General features: G+C 42.1%; 1 protein-coding gene, 1 long non-coding RNA gene and 1 pseudogene across 6 annotated transcripts; 2 read left to right on the top strand and 1 right to left on the bottom strand.

The window, feature by feature from the left end:
- Positions 1–2728: 2728 nt before the first annotated feature.
- LOC109900704 (interleukin-20 receptor subunit alpha) lies at positions 2729–10517 on the bottom strand. Of its 4 annotated transcripts, none has more exons than XM_020496465.2 (7): positions 10277–10517; positions 8492–8624; positions 7839–8044; positions 7549–7724; positions 7182–7326; positions 6704–6843; positions 2729–6620 (listed from the first exon to the last, which is right to left on the bottom strand). In XM_020496465.2, the coding sequence occupies exons 1-7, from the start codon at positions 10314–10316 to the stop codon at positions 5610–5612; spliced, it is 1851 nt and encodes a 616-aa protein (XP_020352054.1). In that variant the 5' UTR covers positions 10317–10517; the 3' UTR covers positions 2729–5609. The 4 variants fall into 4 exon arrangements, with proteins under 4 accessions (XP_020352054.1, XP_031692974.1, XP_031692973.1 ...); XM_031837114.1 differs by having other exon boundaries at positions 5113–6620; positions 7182–7242; XM_031837113.1 differs by lacking the exon at positions 10277–10517 and having other exon boundaries at positions 5113–6620; positions 7182–7242; positions 8492–10258.
- Positions 10518–10528: 11 nt separating this feature from the next.
- Positions 10529–12545, top strand: LOC109900705 (uncharacterized). Of its 2 annotated transcripts, none has more exons than XR_004211909.1 (2): positions 10529–10839; positions 11654–12545. It is a non-coding gene; the product is annotated as an uncharacterized LOC109900705 (long non-coding RNA). The 2 variants fall into 2 exon arrangements; XR_002256644.2 differs by having other exon boundaries at positions 10532–10908.
- Positions 12546–14920: 2375 nt separating this feature from the next.
- Positions 14921–20447, top strand: part of LOC109901362 (mediator of RNA polymerase II transcription subunit 23-like) — a 34228-nt pseudogene continuing 28701 nt past the window's right edge.

Genomic DNA, 20447 nt, shown 5'->3' with positions numbered 1-20447 from the left:
GTCTGCAAGGAGCTGTCAGTCTGCAAGGAGCTGTCAGTCTGCAAGGAGCTGCCAGTCTGTAAGGAGCTGTCAGCCTGCATGGAGCAGTCAGAGATCAGTCTGCATAGAGCAGCTAGATCCGCCAGTCAACCAGAATCTTCCAGATCTGCTAGTCAACCTGAATCTTCCAGATCCGCCAATCAGCCAGGATTTACCGGAGCCTACTACCTACCTGAGCTTGATCTCAGTACTGGGCTTCCTCTCAGTACTGGGCTTCCCCTCAGTTCCGGGCTGCCCCTCAGTTCCGGGCTGCCCCTCAGTTCCGGGCTGCCCCTCAGTCCCGAGCTGCCCCTCAGTCCCGAGCTGCCCCTCAGTCCCGAGCTGCCTCAGTCCCGAGCTGTCAGTCTGCATGAAGCAGCCAGAGCTGTCAGTCTGCAAGGAGCTGCCAGTCTGCAAGGAGCTGCCAGTCTGCAAGGAGCTGCCAGTCTGCAAGGAGCTGTCAGTCTGCAAGGAGCTGCCAGTCTGCAGGGAGCTGTCAGTCTGCAAGGAGCTGTCAGTCTGCAAGGAGCTGCCAGTCTGCAAGGAGCTGCCAGTCTGTAAGGAGCTGTCAGTCTGCATGAAGCAGCCAGAGCTGTCAGTCTGCAAGGAGCTGCCAGTCTGCAAGGAGCTGCCAGTCTGCAAGGAGCTGTCAGTCTGCAAGGAGCTGTCAGTCTGCAAGGAGCTGCCAGTCTGTAAGGAGCTGTCAGTCTGCAAGGAGCTGTCAGTCTGCAAGGAGCTGCCAGTCTGCAAGGAGCTGTCAGCCTGCATGGAGCAGTCCGAGCTGTCAGTCTGCAAGGAGCTGCCAGTCTGCAAGGAGCTGCCAGTCTGCAAGGAGCTGTCAGCCTGCAAGGAGCTGCCAGTCTGCAGGGAACTGTCAGTCTGCAAGGAGCTGTCAGTCTGCAAGGAGCTGCCAGTCTGTAAGGAGCTGTCAGCCTGCATGGAGCAGTCAGAGATGTCAGTCTGCATAGAGCAGCTAGATCCGCCAGTCAACCAGAATCTTCCAGATCTGCTAGTCAACCTGAATCTTCCAGATCCGCCAATCAGCCAGGATTTACCGGAGCCTACTACCTACCTGAGCTTCATCTCAGTACTGGGCTTCCTCTCAGTACTGGGCTTCCTCTCAGTACTGGGCTTCCCCTCAGTTCCGGGCTGCCCCTCAGTTCCGGGCTGCCCCTCAGTTCCGGGCTGCCCCTCAGTCCCGAGCTGCCCCTCAGTCCCGAGCTGCCCCTCAGTCCCGAGCTGTCCCTCAGTCCCGAGCTGTCCCTCAGTCCCGAGCTGCCCCTCAGTCCCGAGCTGTCCCTCAGTCCCGAGATGCCCCTCAGTCACGAGCTGCTCCTTAGTTCTGTGGGGTTGTGGGTGAGGACTATTAGGCCATGGTCGGCGGCGAGGGTGGATTATCCCAGGACGCGAAGGGGAGGAACGAGGACATTAATGAAGTGGGGTCCACGTCCCGAGCCGGAGCCGCCACCAATGAGAGACGCCCACCCGGACCCTCCCTTTGGTTTTGAGGTGCGTCCGGGAGTCCGCACCTTGGGGGGGGGGTTCTGTCACGCCTTGGTCTTAGTGTTTTGTGTTTTCGTTATATATTTGGTCAGGCCAGGGTGTGAAAGGGGTTTACGTGTTGTATTTCGTATTGGGGTTTGTTGTATTTGGGATCGCGGCTGATTAGGGGGTGTTGTATAGGCTTGGCTGCCTGAGGCGGTTCTCAATCAGCTGTCAGGTGATTCTCGTTGCCTCTGATTGGGAACCGTATTTAGGTAGCCTGAGTTTCGCTTTGTCTTTCGTGGGTGATTGTTCCTGTCTCTGTGTAGTGTTCACCAGATAGGCTGTAATAGGTTTCACGTTCCGTTTGTTGTTTTCGTATTTATTTAGTTATTTCATGTATCTTTATTAAAGATCATGATTAACCACCACGCTGCGTTTCGGTCCGACTCTCTTTCGACAAACGAAGAACGCCGTTACAGTTTTATCTTGGCCAGGTCGCCAGTTGTAAATGAGAACTTGTTTTCAACTAACCTACCTGGTTAAATAAAGGTTAAATAAATAAATAAATAAATGTAAAAAGTCTTGAGAGATCTTTCATATTTAATCTGTTCAATTTTCAAGAATGTCTGAATCATGAGAATAAAATACTAACATCCACTTAGCTCCTCTTTTCTGAATCCTGATTGGTGCATTTCCTTTTCTTCAGCTCCTCTTTTCTGAATCCTGATTGGTGCATTTCCTTTTCTTCAGTTCATCTTTTCAAAAGCTTTCATCATAAAAGAGAATAGCTCGCTTGTGTTATGCTTCACAATGAACCAACATCATGCTTCTGGCAGTCTGTTCTATGTTTTTTGATACTGTGTACAACACAGGTGGTTGGTTGCACTTTAATTGGGGAGGACGGGCTCGTGGTAATGGCTGGAGTGGAATCAGTGGAATGGTATCAAATACATCAAACACATGGTTTTCATGTGTTTGATGCCATTCCATTACTCCGTTCCAGCCATTATTATGAGCCGTCCTCCCCTCAGCAGCCTCCCTTGGTGTACTGTACAATATATTGTAGGCCTACATCATTGTTGATTTCTTAATTAAGAACAACAATTGCATTGCTTTTGTGCACACTCAGTGCTGTATGGTGTAAAAGTCACTGGTCTTCTCATATAATGGTTGTAAACCCTTGTTTGAACACACAGATAAAAGCACACAGTTGATTTACACCATGTTCCAAATCTACAGTAACTGCATCTTTTATTCTTAAGAACAGATGACAAGATATTTCATAACCACAGTGTATTCTTAAGTCTATTTCCTCACGCCCTCCCTACTCAGTGAGGATTAGAATACATGGAGATTCCATAGACAGCTTGGTCACCTCCTCAGGTATTGGTCAGAGCATGGACTGTTATTACCAAACAGTTTTATGCCACATGGACGGTCGTTTTCAGCATTGAATCATGACTAGTAGTGTGTGTGATGCCCTACACAATGTAATATTACATGTTGTTATATGATAATTTTATAATTAACCACTAACAAGCCTGCAGATAGAAGCAGGAGTTATCAGGGTGTACAATCATTTATCTGGAACAGACTGGTTCTGTCCTTTAAAGAGACTACAATAAAGCTCACATTCTGCAGTATAAAGACAAATCTGTTTTTAAGGAATGATGTTAAATGTCAAACACAGGCAGATATTTTTTTTTACCTTTGTAGATGCCTTTTCGTGACATAAATGACTCACTTCCTTTTTAATGTGGCTTTTTGAAACAAACAAAAACAAAAGGTCCCTCAGTTCATGTTCTAAATGGTAGACTTCTTCAAAGAGGTGATCATGAGAATAAATATCCACAGTCCATGTGAAAGTCAACTGTTAACAGTTAACCAGTTCACACACGCACGCAAGCACACACAGTCACACTCGCATTCCCACCAAAATATGAAGTAGAAAAAAGTGAATAAACATGCCTTTGGTCATTGGTGCTTTTAAAAGTCAGGTAACATTGTAAAGTCAATATTGCCTCAATGTGCTAAGTATAATACAAGGCACCAATGACATCAACGTGTAAAGTGTTTAAGGAAATAACAGATATACAGTACCAGTCAAAAGTTTGGACACACCTATTCATTCAAGGGTTTTTCTTTATTTTTTACTATTTTCTACCTTGTAGAATAATATTGAAGACATCAAAACTATGTAATAACACATATGGAATCATGTAGTAACCAAAAAAGTGTTAAACAAATCAATATATATTCTATATTTCAGACGCTTCATAATAGCCACCCTTTGCCTTGATGACAGTTTGCACACTCTTGGCATTCTCTCAACCAGCTTCATGAGGTAGTCACTTACATTTCAATTAACAGGTGGGCCTTGTTAAAAGTAAATTAGTGGAATATATTTCCTTCTTAATGCGTTTGAGCCAATCAGTTGTGTTGTGACAAGGTATGGATGGTATACAGAAGATAGCCTTATTTGGTAAAAAACAAATCAAATATTATGGCAAGAACAGCTCAAATAAGCAAAGACAAATTCCATTCCATTATTACTTTAAGACATGAAGGTCAGTCATTGCGGAAAATGTCAAGAACTTTGAACATTTCTTCAAGTGCAGTCGCAAAAACCATCAAGCGCTATAATGAAATTGGCTCTCATGAGGACCACCACAGGAAAGGAAGACCCAGAGTTACTTCTGCTGCAGAGGATAAGTTCATTAGAGTTACCAGCCTCAGAAATTGCAGCTCAAATAAATGCTTCACAGAGTTCAAGTAACAGACACATCTCCACATCAACTGTTCAGTGGAGACTGTGGGAATCAGGTTTTCATGGTCAAATTACTGCAAAGAAACCACTACTAAAGGGCACCAATAAGAAGTATAGACCTGCTTGGGCCAAGAAACAGGAGCATTGGAAATTAGAGTGGTGGAAATCTGTCCTTTATTCTGATGACTCCAAATTCTTGATTTTTGGTACCGTGTTTTTGGGAGTCGGTGAACGAATTATCTCCTCACTTGTGGTTCCCACCATGAAGCATGGAGGAGGAGGTGTGATGGATCTTTTCTGGTGACACTGTCTGTGATTTATTTAGAATTCAAGGCACACTTAACCAGCATAGCTACCACAGCATTCTGCCGCAATAGGCCATCCCATCTGGTTTGTGCTTAGTGGGACTATCATTTGTTTTTCAACAGGACAATGACCCAAAACACACCTCCAGGCTGTGAAAGGGCTATTTGAACAAGGAGAGTGATGGAGTGCTGCATCAGATGACCTGGCCTCCACAATCACCCAACCTCAACCCAATTGAGATAGTTTGGGATGAGTTGGACCGCAGAGTTAAGGAAAAGCAGCCAACAAGTGCTCAGCATATGTGGGAACTCCTTCAAGACTGTTGGAAAAGCATTCCAGGTGAAGCTGGTTGAGAGAATGCAAAGCTGTCATCAACGCAAAGGGTGGCTACTTTGAAGAATCTAAAATATATCTTGATTAACAATTGTTTGGTTACTACAAGATTCCCTATGTGTTATTGCATAGTTTTGATGTCTTCACTGTTTTTCTACAATATAGAAAATTGTCAAAATAAAGAAAAACCCTTGAATGAGTAGGTGTGTCCAAAAGTTTGACGGGTACTGTATATATCCTTTATTTGCATTGTCTTCATAGTTTAGCGTGTGGTTATAAACCTTTACAGCAACACTCACTGCTTGTTAATCATCATGAGGTAAAGTGGCATTGCATGTGCCTTCATATACAATTTGAATTAAATTGTACAAAAAAAAAGCTATCTGGCAATACATCAATCGTGATAAGTTAGTAGAAAAGTATGGATAAAAGGTACAAAGTAAACAAAACCTCAAAAATAAATTAGTTACAATCACATTGCTGAAGCATTTACAAAGCATTTTGGATTAGTTAAAAATATGTCCTTGGCAACTGAATCAAATGGTACAAACAGGAATCTGAATTATTCTTCTGCATACGGTAAATAAACTTTTTTGCTGTAATAATGTGTGTCCAATAGGTTAACTGTCTGATAGGTTAAGTGTCCAATAGGTTAACTGTCTGATAGGTTAAGTGTCCAATAGGTTAACTGCCTAATAGGTTAGTCCTCCATGTTGATCTGTAGACTCCAGACATTCTGTAGTTTAGTCAGGTCACTCTCACCCTCACTCTCCTCTGAGGATTGCCTCACTAACACACTGGGTAAGATCTCCAACTGCTCTGACTCCCTGTCCTTCCTCGCTCCCTCCACTTCTGGAATAGGCTTGGAGAGCAAAGGCATCTGGAGGATCCCTGTTGTAGGGCTCCAGTCAACACAGTTACCACCACCTAATCCATCCTCTTCCTCAGACTCCTGTGGAAACAGAGCTTGCCTCTGGCTTCTGTACAGGTTGACCTGGGCTAGCAGCAGGGGCTGATTATCCCTCCTGTTAGACCGCGTCTGGTACTTTGTTGGCACCATCTGCTGCTTTGGGACTGCTCCCACAAAGCCGTAGTCTGTGGGGTAACTTTGGGGCTCTTCAGCTTCGTCTCCCCACAGGTCCACCTCAGTGGTCTCTCTGACAGAGACGTGCTGTGGTGCGTAGGGACCCATCTGATCAGGCTCTTTGTAACTTGTGCTCTCCACCCCCAGCTTTATATCAGACAGCAGTGGCATTCTAAAGTGCCCTGTCTTGGGGTTCATGTCTAAACACATCCCAGTCAAAACATTCTCCACAGGCTCCTGTGAACCTGGTGCACATCTCTGTGCTATGTACGGGTTGACCTGGCTGAGACGAAGGGGATGGGTTTTCTCAATGTCAGATGCCTCACTTTCTCTTACTTCCGGCATCTCTGGGGCCGCTCCAACGAAGCCGTAGTCTAGAGGCTCTGGTTGGGCCTCACCGAATTCATCTTCGCATGTTCCCTCCTTTGGAGGTTCTATGCCAGGGGCTTGCTGGGAAGTGTTGGGTAGTTCGAGCTCCCACTCTGTTTGGTGGATCAGGGCAGGGATGTTGTTAGGCTTTATGGTTATCAACTCCATGGGCTTGGCAATGTTGACCAGTACCACATTCACTGTCACAGTATGCTCAGGACAGAAAGTCTGCGGTGGGTTCTGAAGGTCCAATATTTCCTGTAAGAGCAAAAAGGGTGACATCTTAGTAAATTGCACTTCGTAGCCATTGTTGAAGGCTTCTATTAGTCTATTATTCTTACCAGGAAAGGGGGACTTTTCTGTTTATTACCACAGACAAAGTGGTAGAAAAGGCATCCGGCCAGGATCAGCATGAAAAGGCAGATAACTGATGGTACAACGGCTCCCATCAGCATCAGTAGCAGCTGATCGTAGAAGGGATCTGTAAAGACAGAGTGGTAGGGTCGAGATCAAATAAGAGATCTATACAGTGTACAGCCATCATAGGAAGAGAAAAGTCTATAGGTTACAGCTGAGAACATACACACACACCTTCAAATTCAACAAAATTCCTTCTCTACCAGGAAGACAAAATACACTCTGGGAAACACCTAAAGTCTCCTGTCACATTTACCGGTAGAGAGAACAATTCTTGGAATGCTTTTGCGATTTACCAAAACCTGTTGGGCAGGTTAATCCTGACAGATCTCCATGCATGTAATAAACATTTTCAAAAACACTGCACACTAGGCCATTGGATTAACTCAAGTCTCATTTTACCCTTTGGGGTTGTTAAGCACTGCCATTCAGAGGCATGCCAAGGTATAGGAAGTGACAGGACCTGGGAATTAGCAGAGAAACAATACTGGGTTTCATAGGCAAGCAACCCATATTCAAAGGATCTGTTTTCCACAGTGAAGTGATGCTAAAAGACAAAATGAATACAGAAAGTTAAAATACACAAAATAGAACTAACACTCGTAAAAAATCTGCATTATAAAATAATTACGATGATATAAAATATAGAATTGTCTATTATAATATATTAATGCAGCAATTTGCACTGATTAAAGTCCCTATAGGGAGTCCTACATATTATGTCATTTAATTATTTACACAGTGTTACAGTAACCAACATAACACCAACCGTTTTGTTGCTTCTGTTGTCGTACACAGAGAGGTTGTATGTCATCTGAGGGTATATTTTCAACAAGGAGTACTCTTTTGTCATGTTTCCAGTCTTCCATCTCATTGGACCCTTCAGCTTGACAGTAACACTATTCTCCTTCACCACAAGTTTTACAAGTGGTGGTCCAAAGGTTGCTGTTGGGGAGGATAAACATTTCATATCCTTCTCTGATTTTATTTTGAAGTGGTTCGCTATCGCTCCTAATTCATAGATCAGGAAAATTATATTTGAAGAGGATCTCAACTTACTGTCAGCTTTGGGGTCAAACCTCTTTTCCGTGAATGCCCATTTGGAGGATAGGTTTGTGCCCACAGCCTTGACTCTGGCAAAGTAGCCTTCATCCAGGTCAGTGGTCTCATTGGATAGATCACACCGGGTCTGAGGGATGTCTCTGCACTGGTTCTTCACCCTCCAGCGCACCTGTGTCGCCCCACTATCCATTCTGTCACCATAACTAGGAGACGACAAATAAACACATCATGGGATGTTTCCTTAAATCCATGGATCATGGGTATTTATTTACAATTATAAACTGGGTGTTTCGAGCCCTGAATGCTGATTGTCTGAAAGCTGTGGCATATCAGACCGTATACCACGGGTATGGCAAAACTTTTATTTATACTGCTCTAATTACGTTGGTGACCAGTTTATAATAGCAATAAGGCACCTCCGTGTTTGTTGTTTATTGCCAATATACCACAGCTAAGGGTTGTATACAGGCACTCCGCGTTGTGTCATGCGTAAGAACAGCCCTTAGCTGTGGTATATTGGCTATATACCACACCCCCTCGGCCCTTATTATTGCTTAACTAGTTAATGGAAATAGTCTCTCGTGACAAAATTGAGGAGCTGATTTGGTTCTGGGTACCAAGATTATGGAAATGTATAAAAGTGTCCTTACATTGCATACTCCACTGTGTAATGTGTGTCATTTGGTGTGTCTTTCCCAGGATGCCACTTTGCAATGTTCCTCAGGTTCACAGAGTTAAAATGAACTCCTTCAGGACATCCTACACTGGACCCATGTGAGACAACTAGGAAAGGAGAAACAGCAGACAGTAGATGATCAACTGCCAAGGGCATTACGAATTGTCAACTTGAGACACTTTACACTTTATAGAGAGCATCACTAAACAATTCTAAAATGAAATAAGATTATTAAGAGAATGAAATGACATCCTTTTTCCTTAACATAATGTAGAATGTCTTAAAGTTCTAGTTGAAGAGAAACATTGTATAGAACAACAACAGGATGTTGATGTGATTAAGGTTGAGAGATAAGATATTTCATAAGCCCTCACAAAGAAACGCTTATTTTCCGGACTGCACGAGACCACATTTGTTTCCTGTGTGTTTCAGAATACCACATGTGCTCAGTGAAACATGTCTTTCAAGGACCTCTCATGATTATATTAACCATATTAACCCGATTTATTGCATCATAAATGCTTGTTTGTTTTTCTGTAAGCTTTGCCAACATACTTTTTGTTGTGATCAATGCCTCAACAAAGCATTAAGTGTTATATATGTCACTACTCAACTCTGTAACTATATATATTTTTCGATATAGCACATACTATATAAGGTAGGTGGAAAATACAGTAGAGGGAGTGAAAACCAAAGTAAATGCCACCCACATACGTGTTGCAGTTGGCTATAGCTGAAGGTGTGTTTGGGCGAGTTTTAAAATGACACAAAATGATTACATTGGTTAAGCATGCTTAAAATGCATTTTTAACCATCTACTGCACATCGTTGCCCTAAGGCAACAGAAAACCTTTTTGCCCCTCACCTTAGGGTGAAAGGTAGCCTAGCAGTTAGAGTACTGGGCCAGTAACTGAAAAGTCACTGGTTTGAATACCTGAGCCAACAAGGTGAAAAATGTGTCGATGTTCCCTTGAACCCTAATTTAAGGCGCTGTACTACTATGGTTGACCCTGTAAAACAACACATTTCACATGTACTTGTGTAGGAATTTCTAAAGAAGCATATTTGATTGGTTTTGAACATATTTTGTTTTTATATATATTCCAAAAAGTTTAATTTTGTTGCCTCAGGGCAACGTTGTGTAGTTAGGGTACTTTTCAGGGTACCCTAACTACCCTTTTAACATGATGTTAAAAGACGGCCTTGGTCAATGTTTTTGCCAACATATCCACTGACATTGACAAGCAATTGAGCAGTTAGGATCATACCCTCTGATAGTGAGGACAGTGAGCTTAAGGACATTGACAGCAAAGAAGAATAGACCCCAGAATCAGGTTTGAGAGGCAGTGAAAATTACTAGTTTATGTCCAACTTGTATTTTTGTATGAATATTTGTTTCTACTATATTTCACTTAATAAATGTTCAGAAAATATTTTTGTATCCTTATGGCACAGCATTATGCCATAGATGTCTGGGTGTGGGGGGTAAACGTTTTTTATTTTATTAATGGGAAAATGGGAATCTTAAATTATATACAACATATATCCTCCAAATGTATCTACAACAGCTGAACAATGACAGCTGAACTATTCCTATAGCTTGACGGAAAATAATATGAGCAAAATATTGAGATTAAGACATAATTAAACTTGCCAGTTCAATATGTGATAAGATGTAAACTGCACTAGATACCACAATAGTAAACATTTTCCTTGTAATTGCTGATTATGAGACGCCGCCAATGAAAACGAAGCCTACCTGGCGTCCATAGATAAATAATCAAGAGATATTTGATCATTCTTTCCCGTAGTATTGGTAAAACAAATATATACTATTAAGCTCATGGACATTTCAACCAATCGGCTACAGTAAATTATTCCGTTCGAGGATCTCCTTCAGTGTCTTTTATGTTGCTATTTGCTTTACTTTACCTTGGTCAGGTAGCGTAGTAGTCAATACTCACGTGAAATGGGCGGAGTTATTTACAGTAAATATTTTCCTTAATTCTGTCACTAGAGTCAAATACGTTCTGTGGCACACATCAGAGTCAAATACTTGCTAGAGAACAAACTTCACTTCAGGATAGGCTACCGAAATTAATAATGAATGTATGTGTGTTATATTAAACATAGAGGAGGGATTGACAGCTTCCTTGAAGGACACAAATAAAAAATGCATTCTGCTACTAAGATCAGTGAAAACTGACAACGGAGTGAAAAGCAGAAATCTCAACTACCAAGCAAGTCGCAGCAATGAAGAATTGAGTGTGTGCGCGCGCGTCCACCCAAAGGGAGGGAGAATTCTGTCGGGGGAGATTTTCGGTACAACACCTGTTACCTTCAGACAAATTCCCTGGGTCGGAGAGTAAAACGGAGAACACCATCGTGTTCGTAAGAGTCTCCCCTTTCCATAGGTTTTAATACGATAAAATATCTAATTTTATGAGAAACGGTGGAGAATGGGTGGTGCTGTGTAGCCTAGTTATGATGATATAGGCTATTTGAGACCAATACACTGCAGTTAATTTCGTCTTTGACCTAATAAGTCAAATATCTTTGAGTGTATTTGAGTAGTAAACAGGTCAACAACAACGAGTCCTAGACAGTTTGCAATAGAACATACCAGAGGGGGGCATTGTTTACTAGGCTACTTAAATGATTGGGAACATCTGGTTACCAGCAGTGTTCAGAACACATTGAGTTTATGACAAAACAGATCAGAGGACACCTTTTCACACAGAGATGTATTTATAGCAGTGAATGTCATGTATTTCTAAGTAGCAGACATATCAGGCAGGGAAACTAATTGTTCACATTTTGATAGAACATTCCAATTTTACAGCTTGAAGGTGGCGCTCTTTAGCCTACCTGCATTGTTAGGATGTTGATGTGATCACAACAAAACTACTTATTGGGCTCAAATAGAGATATCATTTTTCTTTGAAAAAAATAGGCTTGGCTGAGAAAAGAAGATTCAGTTTTCTGCCTGAGTGTGGCGCCGATTACAGCAATTTTCTGGATTATCTCGTGACCAGAACAAAACTACCTATTTTACTAGAGATTGAAATAAATTGTGTTTCTTTGAAGAGATGGGCCTGGCTGACATTAACTGTTTTCTCACCTTATTCTCCTTAAGGTGATCCATGGTTGAAGAAGTGAAAATGAAACAAGGACTGAAGCAATAGACACCTAGAGATTTAAATCAATGTTGTTTCTTTGAAAAGAAGGGCCTGGCTGACATGAAAAATGCATTAAAGGGAAAGGATCCACAGAGACACAGGCTGATTATCTACCTGCACATCTCTTCATTTACCTTGCTGGCTGCCATGGTTAACACAAACGCAGGACATTGAATGCTACCTGAATTGACTCAGAAAAGTAACATAAGTAGGCCTACAGTATCACAGCGAGGTCGAACAGGTGTGTGCTAGTTAGATTATCCAGGTTCCACAGCAACACTATTGACTATTCTCTACCTCCACTGTATGCTCTCACTAACCCTCATATTTTCTCTGTCTCCCCTTCCGGAGGGCCTGAGGCTCTGGGACCGTGACAGAGGACACCCTGGCCTGATACCTCGACATGCCTGGCCCAATCCAAGCTGGCCACACTCTACCTCCTACCTGCCTGTTACCATGACGACTTTGTGAAAAGCGATCTGACCATAGGGTCTTGAATGTATGCTTTTATACGGCCTATATCTTTGTATTACAGCAGTCAAATAGAGTATTGAAAACTGGAAGTGTGACTTCTTTCCCTAATGATTTCCTATGGCTGAGGTATTTTGTTAGTAATCAGGTATTCCATACCAAGGCTAGATGAGCCTGAATGGCAACACCAGACACAAATGCAATGCAACTAATGAATCTCATTGTTAAATGACTGGTCAGTCTGTTGAATATTCCATTAATGAAAATATGGATTTGTTGGCTGAATTAAGGTTCTATTAAAACTTCAAAAAGGTCACACACAATAGGGTACGTTTATAAAATAAAGTAATTGACAAGAAAAGTCATTTACAACATCAATTAATGTCACCGCCTCTCCCTTTATTTTGCTTAACTGGGGGAATGGGAGAAATGGTTTACAGTAGGCAGGGTAGTGCTCAACAAGCAGAATGCATCCCAAATGACACCCTGTTACTTTTGCCTGTATAATGCATTACTTTTGACCAGAGCCCTATGAACCCAGGTCAAAATTAGTGCACTGTGTATTGGGAAAATGGTGCCATTTGGGAGACATTCCATCTGTTGATGAAGCCACCTAAAAATCAATGGCTGCATACCAATTATCCATCCCTCGCCTAATGGATTGGTGTAAGCATTAGCTTGAGCTACTTTACGCCATTGTTAAATGGACATGCAGCCAAAATTAATGGTCACACACCTTTGTGTCATTAGTAATAAAAAAGGTGTTATATAAACGAGCAAATAATTGACACAAGTTGTTACAGTAGTGTGTAAGACATTGGATCCAGAGCTGTATAAGTTAATTATGGACTTTAAAGTAACAGGCAGGAAGCATGTAGGAGGGGACCCAGGTGGGATTGGGCCAGGCTCGTCCAGGGTGTCCTCAGCCCCTCCGGAAAGAGAGATGGAGAAAAATAAAAGTTAATAGTTAGTGAAAGAATGGCTAAAACTATAGTACACACCACATACACTGGGCTAGAGAACAATCAATTGTTGCTGTGGACACTGGATAATCTGACTAACACACACACATACCCGTTTGACCTCTATGTGTCACTGTATGCCTGTTTATGTTACCCTGTCTGATTCAATTCCGGTAGCATTCAATGTCCTGCGTTTGTGTTAACCATGGCAGCCAGCATTGTAAATAAAGAGACACACAGACAGATAATCAGTATCTGTGGGTCCCATCCCCTTAATGTATTTTTCCTTTCAGCCAGGCCTATGTTTTCAAAGAAATACCATTTAATTCAATCTTGAGTTGAGTAAAATATGTTGTTTTGTTGTTAACCACACAGAAAAATGCAGTAAACAGCCCCACACTTAGACAGAAAGAGCAATGTACTTTTCTCAGCCAGGCCCATCTTTTCAAAGAAAACAATTGAATTCTCTTTATTTGAGCAAAATAAGATGTGATCACAAGAAAATCCTAACAGTTCAGGTAAAGAGCGCCAGTCAGGCAGAAAATGTGCACATAAAATATGAGTTAAAAGTCTCTCCTAGATTTAGGACAGACACTTCAAAAACTTGTTTCTTAAGATTCATTTCTTTATTTGATTGTCCTTTTTGCCATTTATGAATGTATTATTCAATGCATACACTGGTCTCAAATATATGAGCATAACTAGGCTACACCGAACCAAGACGGACGCATTGTAAAATTAGATACTTATCATATTGAAACGTGTCCCAGTCCAACATGCCTACCCCTGCCCACTGGGGCGTGACTTACAGAGTGCTTTGAAGTAAGCGCTCTGTATCGTCGTATTCCACCGGATCGAGTTCTCATCACGCCGGTTGTAAAGCACACATTAACCCTACAATTATTGCCTAATTAAAGCACTGGTCTATTCTGACTGGGTAACAAAGGTTATTTGATAACTTCTGTGAATTGTTATATGATAATTAAATGTTTTATAGAATATTCTACAAGGTCTGTGTAAACGTTTGTAATAACTTTAGTTTTGTAGGGCACCATAACATTAACCGTTTGTCAGGCCCACAACATTCTTGAGACGGTAGTGCAGTCATTAATGTACTTGATTGCCTGATTGAAGACTGGTTTGACTGATGTGAATCATTTATCAGATTGTCAAAAGAGCACCAATGGCACCACTCGATTTGAAGCTCGATGTTTTACAGAATTATGAAAAAGTACGTTTAATTAATTTTAACTGGACGAGACATTAAATGCAGCGGTCTCATTCATATTTCCATTTCAGAAACGTCACTGGTCTCATTGAACCGTAGATCGTATTTTTATATTAGATGAAATTACTCTACAGATGTGGAACAATTTACTTTTGATTGTGCCACATCGGTTTGTTTTTAAGGCTGTACAAACGTCCGGTTAACTGTAGAATTAACTACAGATGATGACAGTTATACAAATATTTGCCTTAGCAAAGACAGTACAGTTTAGAAATTCCGTGGCCGTTGCATCCAACGGCTATCCATGCTCCGTGAATGGAGCAAAGTGCTTTTGCGATTTCTGAAATGATTTCGTAATGTTACTTTCTGACATCGCTCTCTCCGGGCCCTCCCCCCACACATCCGGTAATCGAGGACCAGCTGGTGTACCTGGTGGTGTACACCATGGAGCGCTCTGAGACGTAGGAGCAGTTTTACGACGGCAGCACCAGCCAGCTCCTGTGGCAGCACCTCTCCAGCCAGCTTATTTTCTTTGTGCTCTTCCAGTTCGAAGCTTCCCACACATGGTGTTCTCGTTTCACCAGAAGGTGGGATGGTGTTGATTGGAACAAAAACACACTTATAGATGTGGACACAGTCAATTGTCCTATTATCTTTAACACTTGTTCTTGCTTAATTTTTACCATTAGCGGATGAATAAGCACTTCTGTTCCACAGTGTGTGAGACAGAGACCGTAAGACAGACCATGTCTAAAATGTGTGTTGCTCCTCAGCTGGCCGGCCGAGGCCTGATCAAAAGCAGAGACCACCTGATATGGGTCCTCCAGTTAATCTCTGGCAGCACTCAGAACGCCCAGGCGGACTTTCTCCCTGTCATGAAGCTGTTCGACCTGCTCTACCCAGAGAAAGATGTGTGTGTGTGTCAATGACTGTATATATGAATGGACAAAGCCATGGGTCACGTGACTACATCCGTCCCTATGTGACTCAGCGCACTGAAGCCAAATAAAGTTGGTTAAGATTAAGATATCAGCCTCCCGAGTGGTGCAGAGGTCTAAGGCACTGCATCGCAGTGCTTGAGGCATCACTACAGACCCTGGTTTGATCCCAGGCTGTCTCACAGCCAGCCATGACCGGGAGACCAATGAGGCGGCGCACAATTGTTCCAGGGTTGTCCGGATTAGGGGAGGGTTTGGCCGGCCGGGATGTCCTGTTGTCCTCTAGCAACTCCTTGTGGCGGGCCGGCACCTGCAAGCTGACTTCTGTCGCCAGCTGGACGGTGTTTCCTCCAACACATTGGTGCGTCTGACTTCCGCGTTAAGCATGCAATGTGACTTTGCAGGGTTGTGTTTTGGAGGACGCATGGCTCTCGACCTTCGCCTCTCCGAGTCCGTAGGGGAGTTGCAGTTCCAACTACCAATTGGGGAGAAGGAGAAAGAGTACCAAAAAAAGAAATAAAATATTATTAAGATGGAGACATAACATAGCAGATTGAGCTACTCCAGGAAGTGACGTTGCAGGCTAGCTCGGTGCTGCCCCCTCATTGAGTAACTCAAGCTGAAGGCCGACCGGGGTACTGCAGGCTGCCATGAACAACTAAATTGTCCTTCCTTCTTCTGTGTGCGATTTATAAAATTATCGGTTCAAGGTCATACATCTGGTGTATTAGAATCAATAATTTTCTTGATTTTTTTTTTTTTTTGTGACACAAAGATTGCAATTTTTTCCATTCCTAATAATGGGGGATCCTGTTTTCTGCAAACCAGGCCTGCAGTACCACCTTGAACTTCCGTGGCTTCAATGAGAAAGGCCAGTCATTCTCCCCTGGTTGGTGTATGTCTACCGGTGTAAAGGTTAGCATGCTCACTGTATCTAGAGGGGAGATCATAGAGTAGGACTATACAGTAGCATTGCCCCCTGTGTATCTGTGTGGTAGCTCAAGTAAGAAGAGACTGTGCTGCCATCAGAGCTCTGAGGGCCTGTTATTTCAGTTTTCTCCATCTGTCTGAGCAGCCCTGCAGGAACCAGGATCCTCCACTTTGAGCCGAACTACATCTGGAGCTGCCGTATCCAAGGGGACGCAATTAAGGCATCTGCAGCCACAGCTCCATCAATTAACTCCCAGCCAAATCTTGCATTAGCATGCAAATACTGAATCTGTGTACTAATGCTGCACTAACACACACACACTCATGGTTGACTCGTACAGCTTATCCCGGAGCTAAGTGGTTATTTATTAGCTTTTGACCAATGATGATACAGCAAATTGGGAACGAATGAGTAACGTGTTTCAATGAGATAATAATGCATTAAATTAGCCCGGTTCTAAAGCTATTTACTTGGTGTCTACTTTGTTTACAAGACATTTATGAATTTAGGATTTATTGAAGACGATTTAAGGATTTATTGGTATTGCTAAAGACATTGATGTGTGTGTATTTCGACAGTGCATCCCGGTGCCGGACATCAGCAAGCCCCAGTCGACCCACGCCAGAGCCGCATTTCCCACTCCCTCAAGCTGCACCATGAGTAAGAGACTGTCTCCACCTTATAGAACAATAGGCCCTTAATACCAGCTCTTATCCGTCATGCCGTCTACTAGGAAGCTCAGATGGCTACACTTACATGTAAGGTGTCCACATGCTCCCATCCGAAACAATTCATGCATACATTATGATGACATTTTGGTCTTCGACAAGGGTATTTCCGGCTGTTAGTGCACACCAAAAAAAAAATCTCAAGACAACCCGAAGTCGGTAGTCTGTGGCCGAAGTCTACGCGCCGTCGCTGGTGATTGGTCAACAGAATGGATTCTTCAATTAAGTCTTTGTTGTCATTCAGCGAGAGATGAATCATTTTCATGCACAATTTTTAACTTGAGAAATACTGCAACAAACTTAAAATTGTGCGATTAAGATCGACAAAACGTCAATTAATGAGATTTCTTGATTAATTATGACTATTTTCAGGAAGTATGCTGGCTATGGCGTGCCACATTTTGTTATTGTTTTTCAAGCTAAAGTTTTTTAAAGGGAGTATGCGAGCACACTCGTTCGGTAGGCGCCAGCTGAACCCGAAGCATGCAGAAGGCTTCAGGCAGTCAGTCTAAAAGTATTACAGTGGTCACCAACGTGTAGTGTAACTCACAGATGCATGATTTTTGATCCCTTGAGTTTGAGATAAAAGCAACATCTCAAATCTGTGATTCAATTGCATTTAAAAGACTTGCCTCATATTGAACTCTACCTGTCCTTGTGTGTTTAGGTTTCTCCAGCAGAGCCTGAGGAACAAGTCCCTGGGGATGACGGATTATAAAATCACCTTGCTGTGTAATGCCTACTCCACTAACTCAGAGTGCTTCACTCTGCCCATGGACATGCTGGTGGAGACTATCTATGGCAACATGCACATAACCTTACCTGGCACCAACTGTACCGCATCAGGCTCCATCACACCACTACCCATGAATCCCCTGGACTCTCTCACTGTCCACACCAGGATGAGGTGAGCTATACTTACCATAGAGATAGATACAGATACCAAATATCTCTATTGTGTAACGGGATTCTTCCGTCAAAGGAGAGGAGGACCAAAATGCAGCGTGGTTATAATTCATGTTTTTTTTTTTTATAAGAAAAACTATACATGAATAAACTACAAGAACCGTGAAAACCCAAAACAGTCCCATGTGCTACTGACACAGGAGACAACCACCCACAAAATACCCAAAGAATATGGCTGCCTAAATATGGTTCCCAGTCAGAGACAACGATAAACACCTGCCTCTGATTGAGAACCACTCCAGGCAACCATAGACTTTCCTAGACAACTCTACTAAACACAACCCCATAAATCTAATAAACCCCTAGACAAGACAAGACACATAAATCACCCATGTCACACCCTGGCCTAACCAAAATAATAAAGAAAACACAGAATGCTAAGGCCAAGGCGTGACATATTGTCCCTACAACCACTACTACTGTTCTGCTCACAGGATAATACAGCAACATAAACAGTACTGATTCATTTACACTGAACAAAAATAAACACAACATGTAAAATGTTGGTCCCATGTTTCATTAGCTGAAATAGAAGATCCCACAGATATTCCATATGCACAAAAAGCATATTTCTCAAAAATGTGATGCACAAATTTGTTTACATCCTTTTTAGTGAGATTTTCTCCTTTGCCAAGATAATGTCCACTAGAGCTGTTTCCATAAGCCGCCTCCGATGTCGTTTTAGAGAATTTGACAGTAGGTTCAACTGCAGACCATGTGTAACCAGGCCGGTCCAGGACCTCCACATCGGACTTCTTCACCTGCGGGATTGTCTGAGACCAGCCACCCGGACAGCTGAGTAAGCTGTGGGTTTGCACAACCAAATAATTTCTGCATAAACGGTCAGAAACCATCTCAGGGAAGCTCATCTGTGTGACCATTGTCCTCACCAGGGTATTGACCTGACTGCAGTTCGACGTCGTAACATCTTACTTAATTTACAAAAATATAAACGCAACATGTAAAGTGTTGGTCCCATGTTTTTTGAGCTGAAATAAAATATCCCAGAAATGTTCCATACGAACAAAAAGCGTGTTCCCCTCAAATGTTGTGCAGAAATTTGTTTACATCCCCGTTAGTGAGCATTTCTCCTTTTGAGATGCATATCTGTATTCCCAGTCATGTGAAATCCATAGATTAGGGCCTAATGCATTTATTTCAATTCACTGATTTCCTTACATGAACTGTAACTCAGTAAAATTGTTGCATGTTGCATTTATTTGTGGTCAGTGTAGTTAGAGCTCTTAATAGGGATTATTGAAGTAAAAATGGAATATCCTCAGCCTACGAGAGGCTTACAGGAAGACTTGAGGAGGCGTCCTATGATGTTTTAAATTAAGTTTTTAAAAACCTGCTTGAAATGCTGTGGTAAAAATAATCTCCTTAAAAATAGTCATTTGGATCCTTGTCGTGTTTTTTTTTAATGACATGCCATGTCAATTTATTCACATTAATACTGTCCTGTTTAAAACGGAATGAGGTTTAAATAATGAGTTAATATCTAAACATAACATGTAAACGTTGTCGTCATTTCACCTAAATCAGTTCAGTGTAGCCCAGTGTGTAAGAAATTACATTTCTCTGTGCTACATCACAAAAAACAGATGAGCATGTTGAAGCGTGACGTCTTCCTCCCTCTCTTGTTGATCACGGTTGTATTTTCCCTGCTGTTAGTTGCCATTTAGAACTGAGGAAAGAAGGTGGTGGGGGTGATGAGTTTAAACAACATATATCCATTTCAACCTAAAAGCTATTTTTACAGAGATGAGTGGGCTCTTCTTTAAGTCATGAAAAATACGCTCTGGTGGCTTTGCAGAGGATTCAGTGCTTATTGATTTGACAATAAAAAGCCATCTGCAATTTCTAAGCCTATAATGCCTTGAACATTTAGCTGTTTTCTGCAAAAACCAACACTTGCATATGCAGTATTCTGACAATTTAGTGATCAAAGCCTTTAAAAAAAAGGTAAGCAAATACTCAATAATTTAAACAAATCGGACTAAATGTCCTGTCTAATTTCACTCCAGCCTCATCAACAGCATCGCCACGCGAGTGATCAGGTTTGCCCACACCAAGTCCAGCATTGCCCTGGCCCCAGTCCTGGTGGAGAACTACAGCCCTCTGCTGGTCTACATGGAGATGGAGTCCCTGGGCATCAAGGCATTTATCAGTAAGTCCTGGGCTGTGTTCAGCAGGGTACAACGTTGTGGAACGTTCAAATAAAACATTATGTAGAACAAGTATGCCTTTCACTGTAGAAAAATAAGTCACGTCAGATCTAGCGCGGACATTTGGGTCTGCTATGTTTAAGCTTCATTTATACAGCACATTTCAGACATGGAATGCAATGCACTTTGCTTTACTGGAAAAAATAACAAAACAATTAAAATAAAAGCTGAAATATTTACCACACCACAAACCTAAGATACAAAACAAAAGAATGACAAACTGAATAACTAAAAACCATCCTAGGGAAAAGCAAAGCTAAAAATATGTTTTAAGATCTCTTTTAAATATGTCCACAGTC

The sequence above is a fragment of the Oncorhynchus kisutch genome, linkage group LG12, assembly GCF_002021735.2.
Source record: "Oncorhynchus kisutch isolate 150728-3 linkage group LG12, Okis_V2, whole genome shotgun sequence".
NCBI classification, from domain to species: Eukaryota; Metazoa; Chordata; class Actinopteri; order Salmoniformes; family Salmonidae; genus Oncorhynchus; species Oncorhynchus kisutch.
This window is presented reverse-complemented; position numbering and strand designations above follow the sequence as displayed.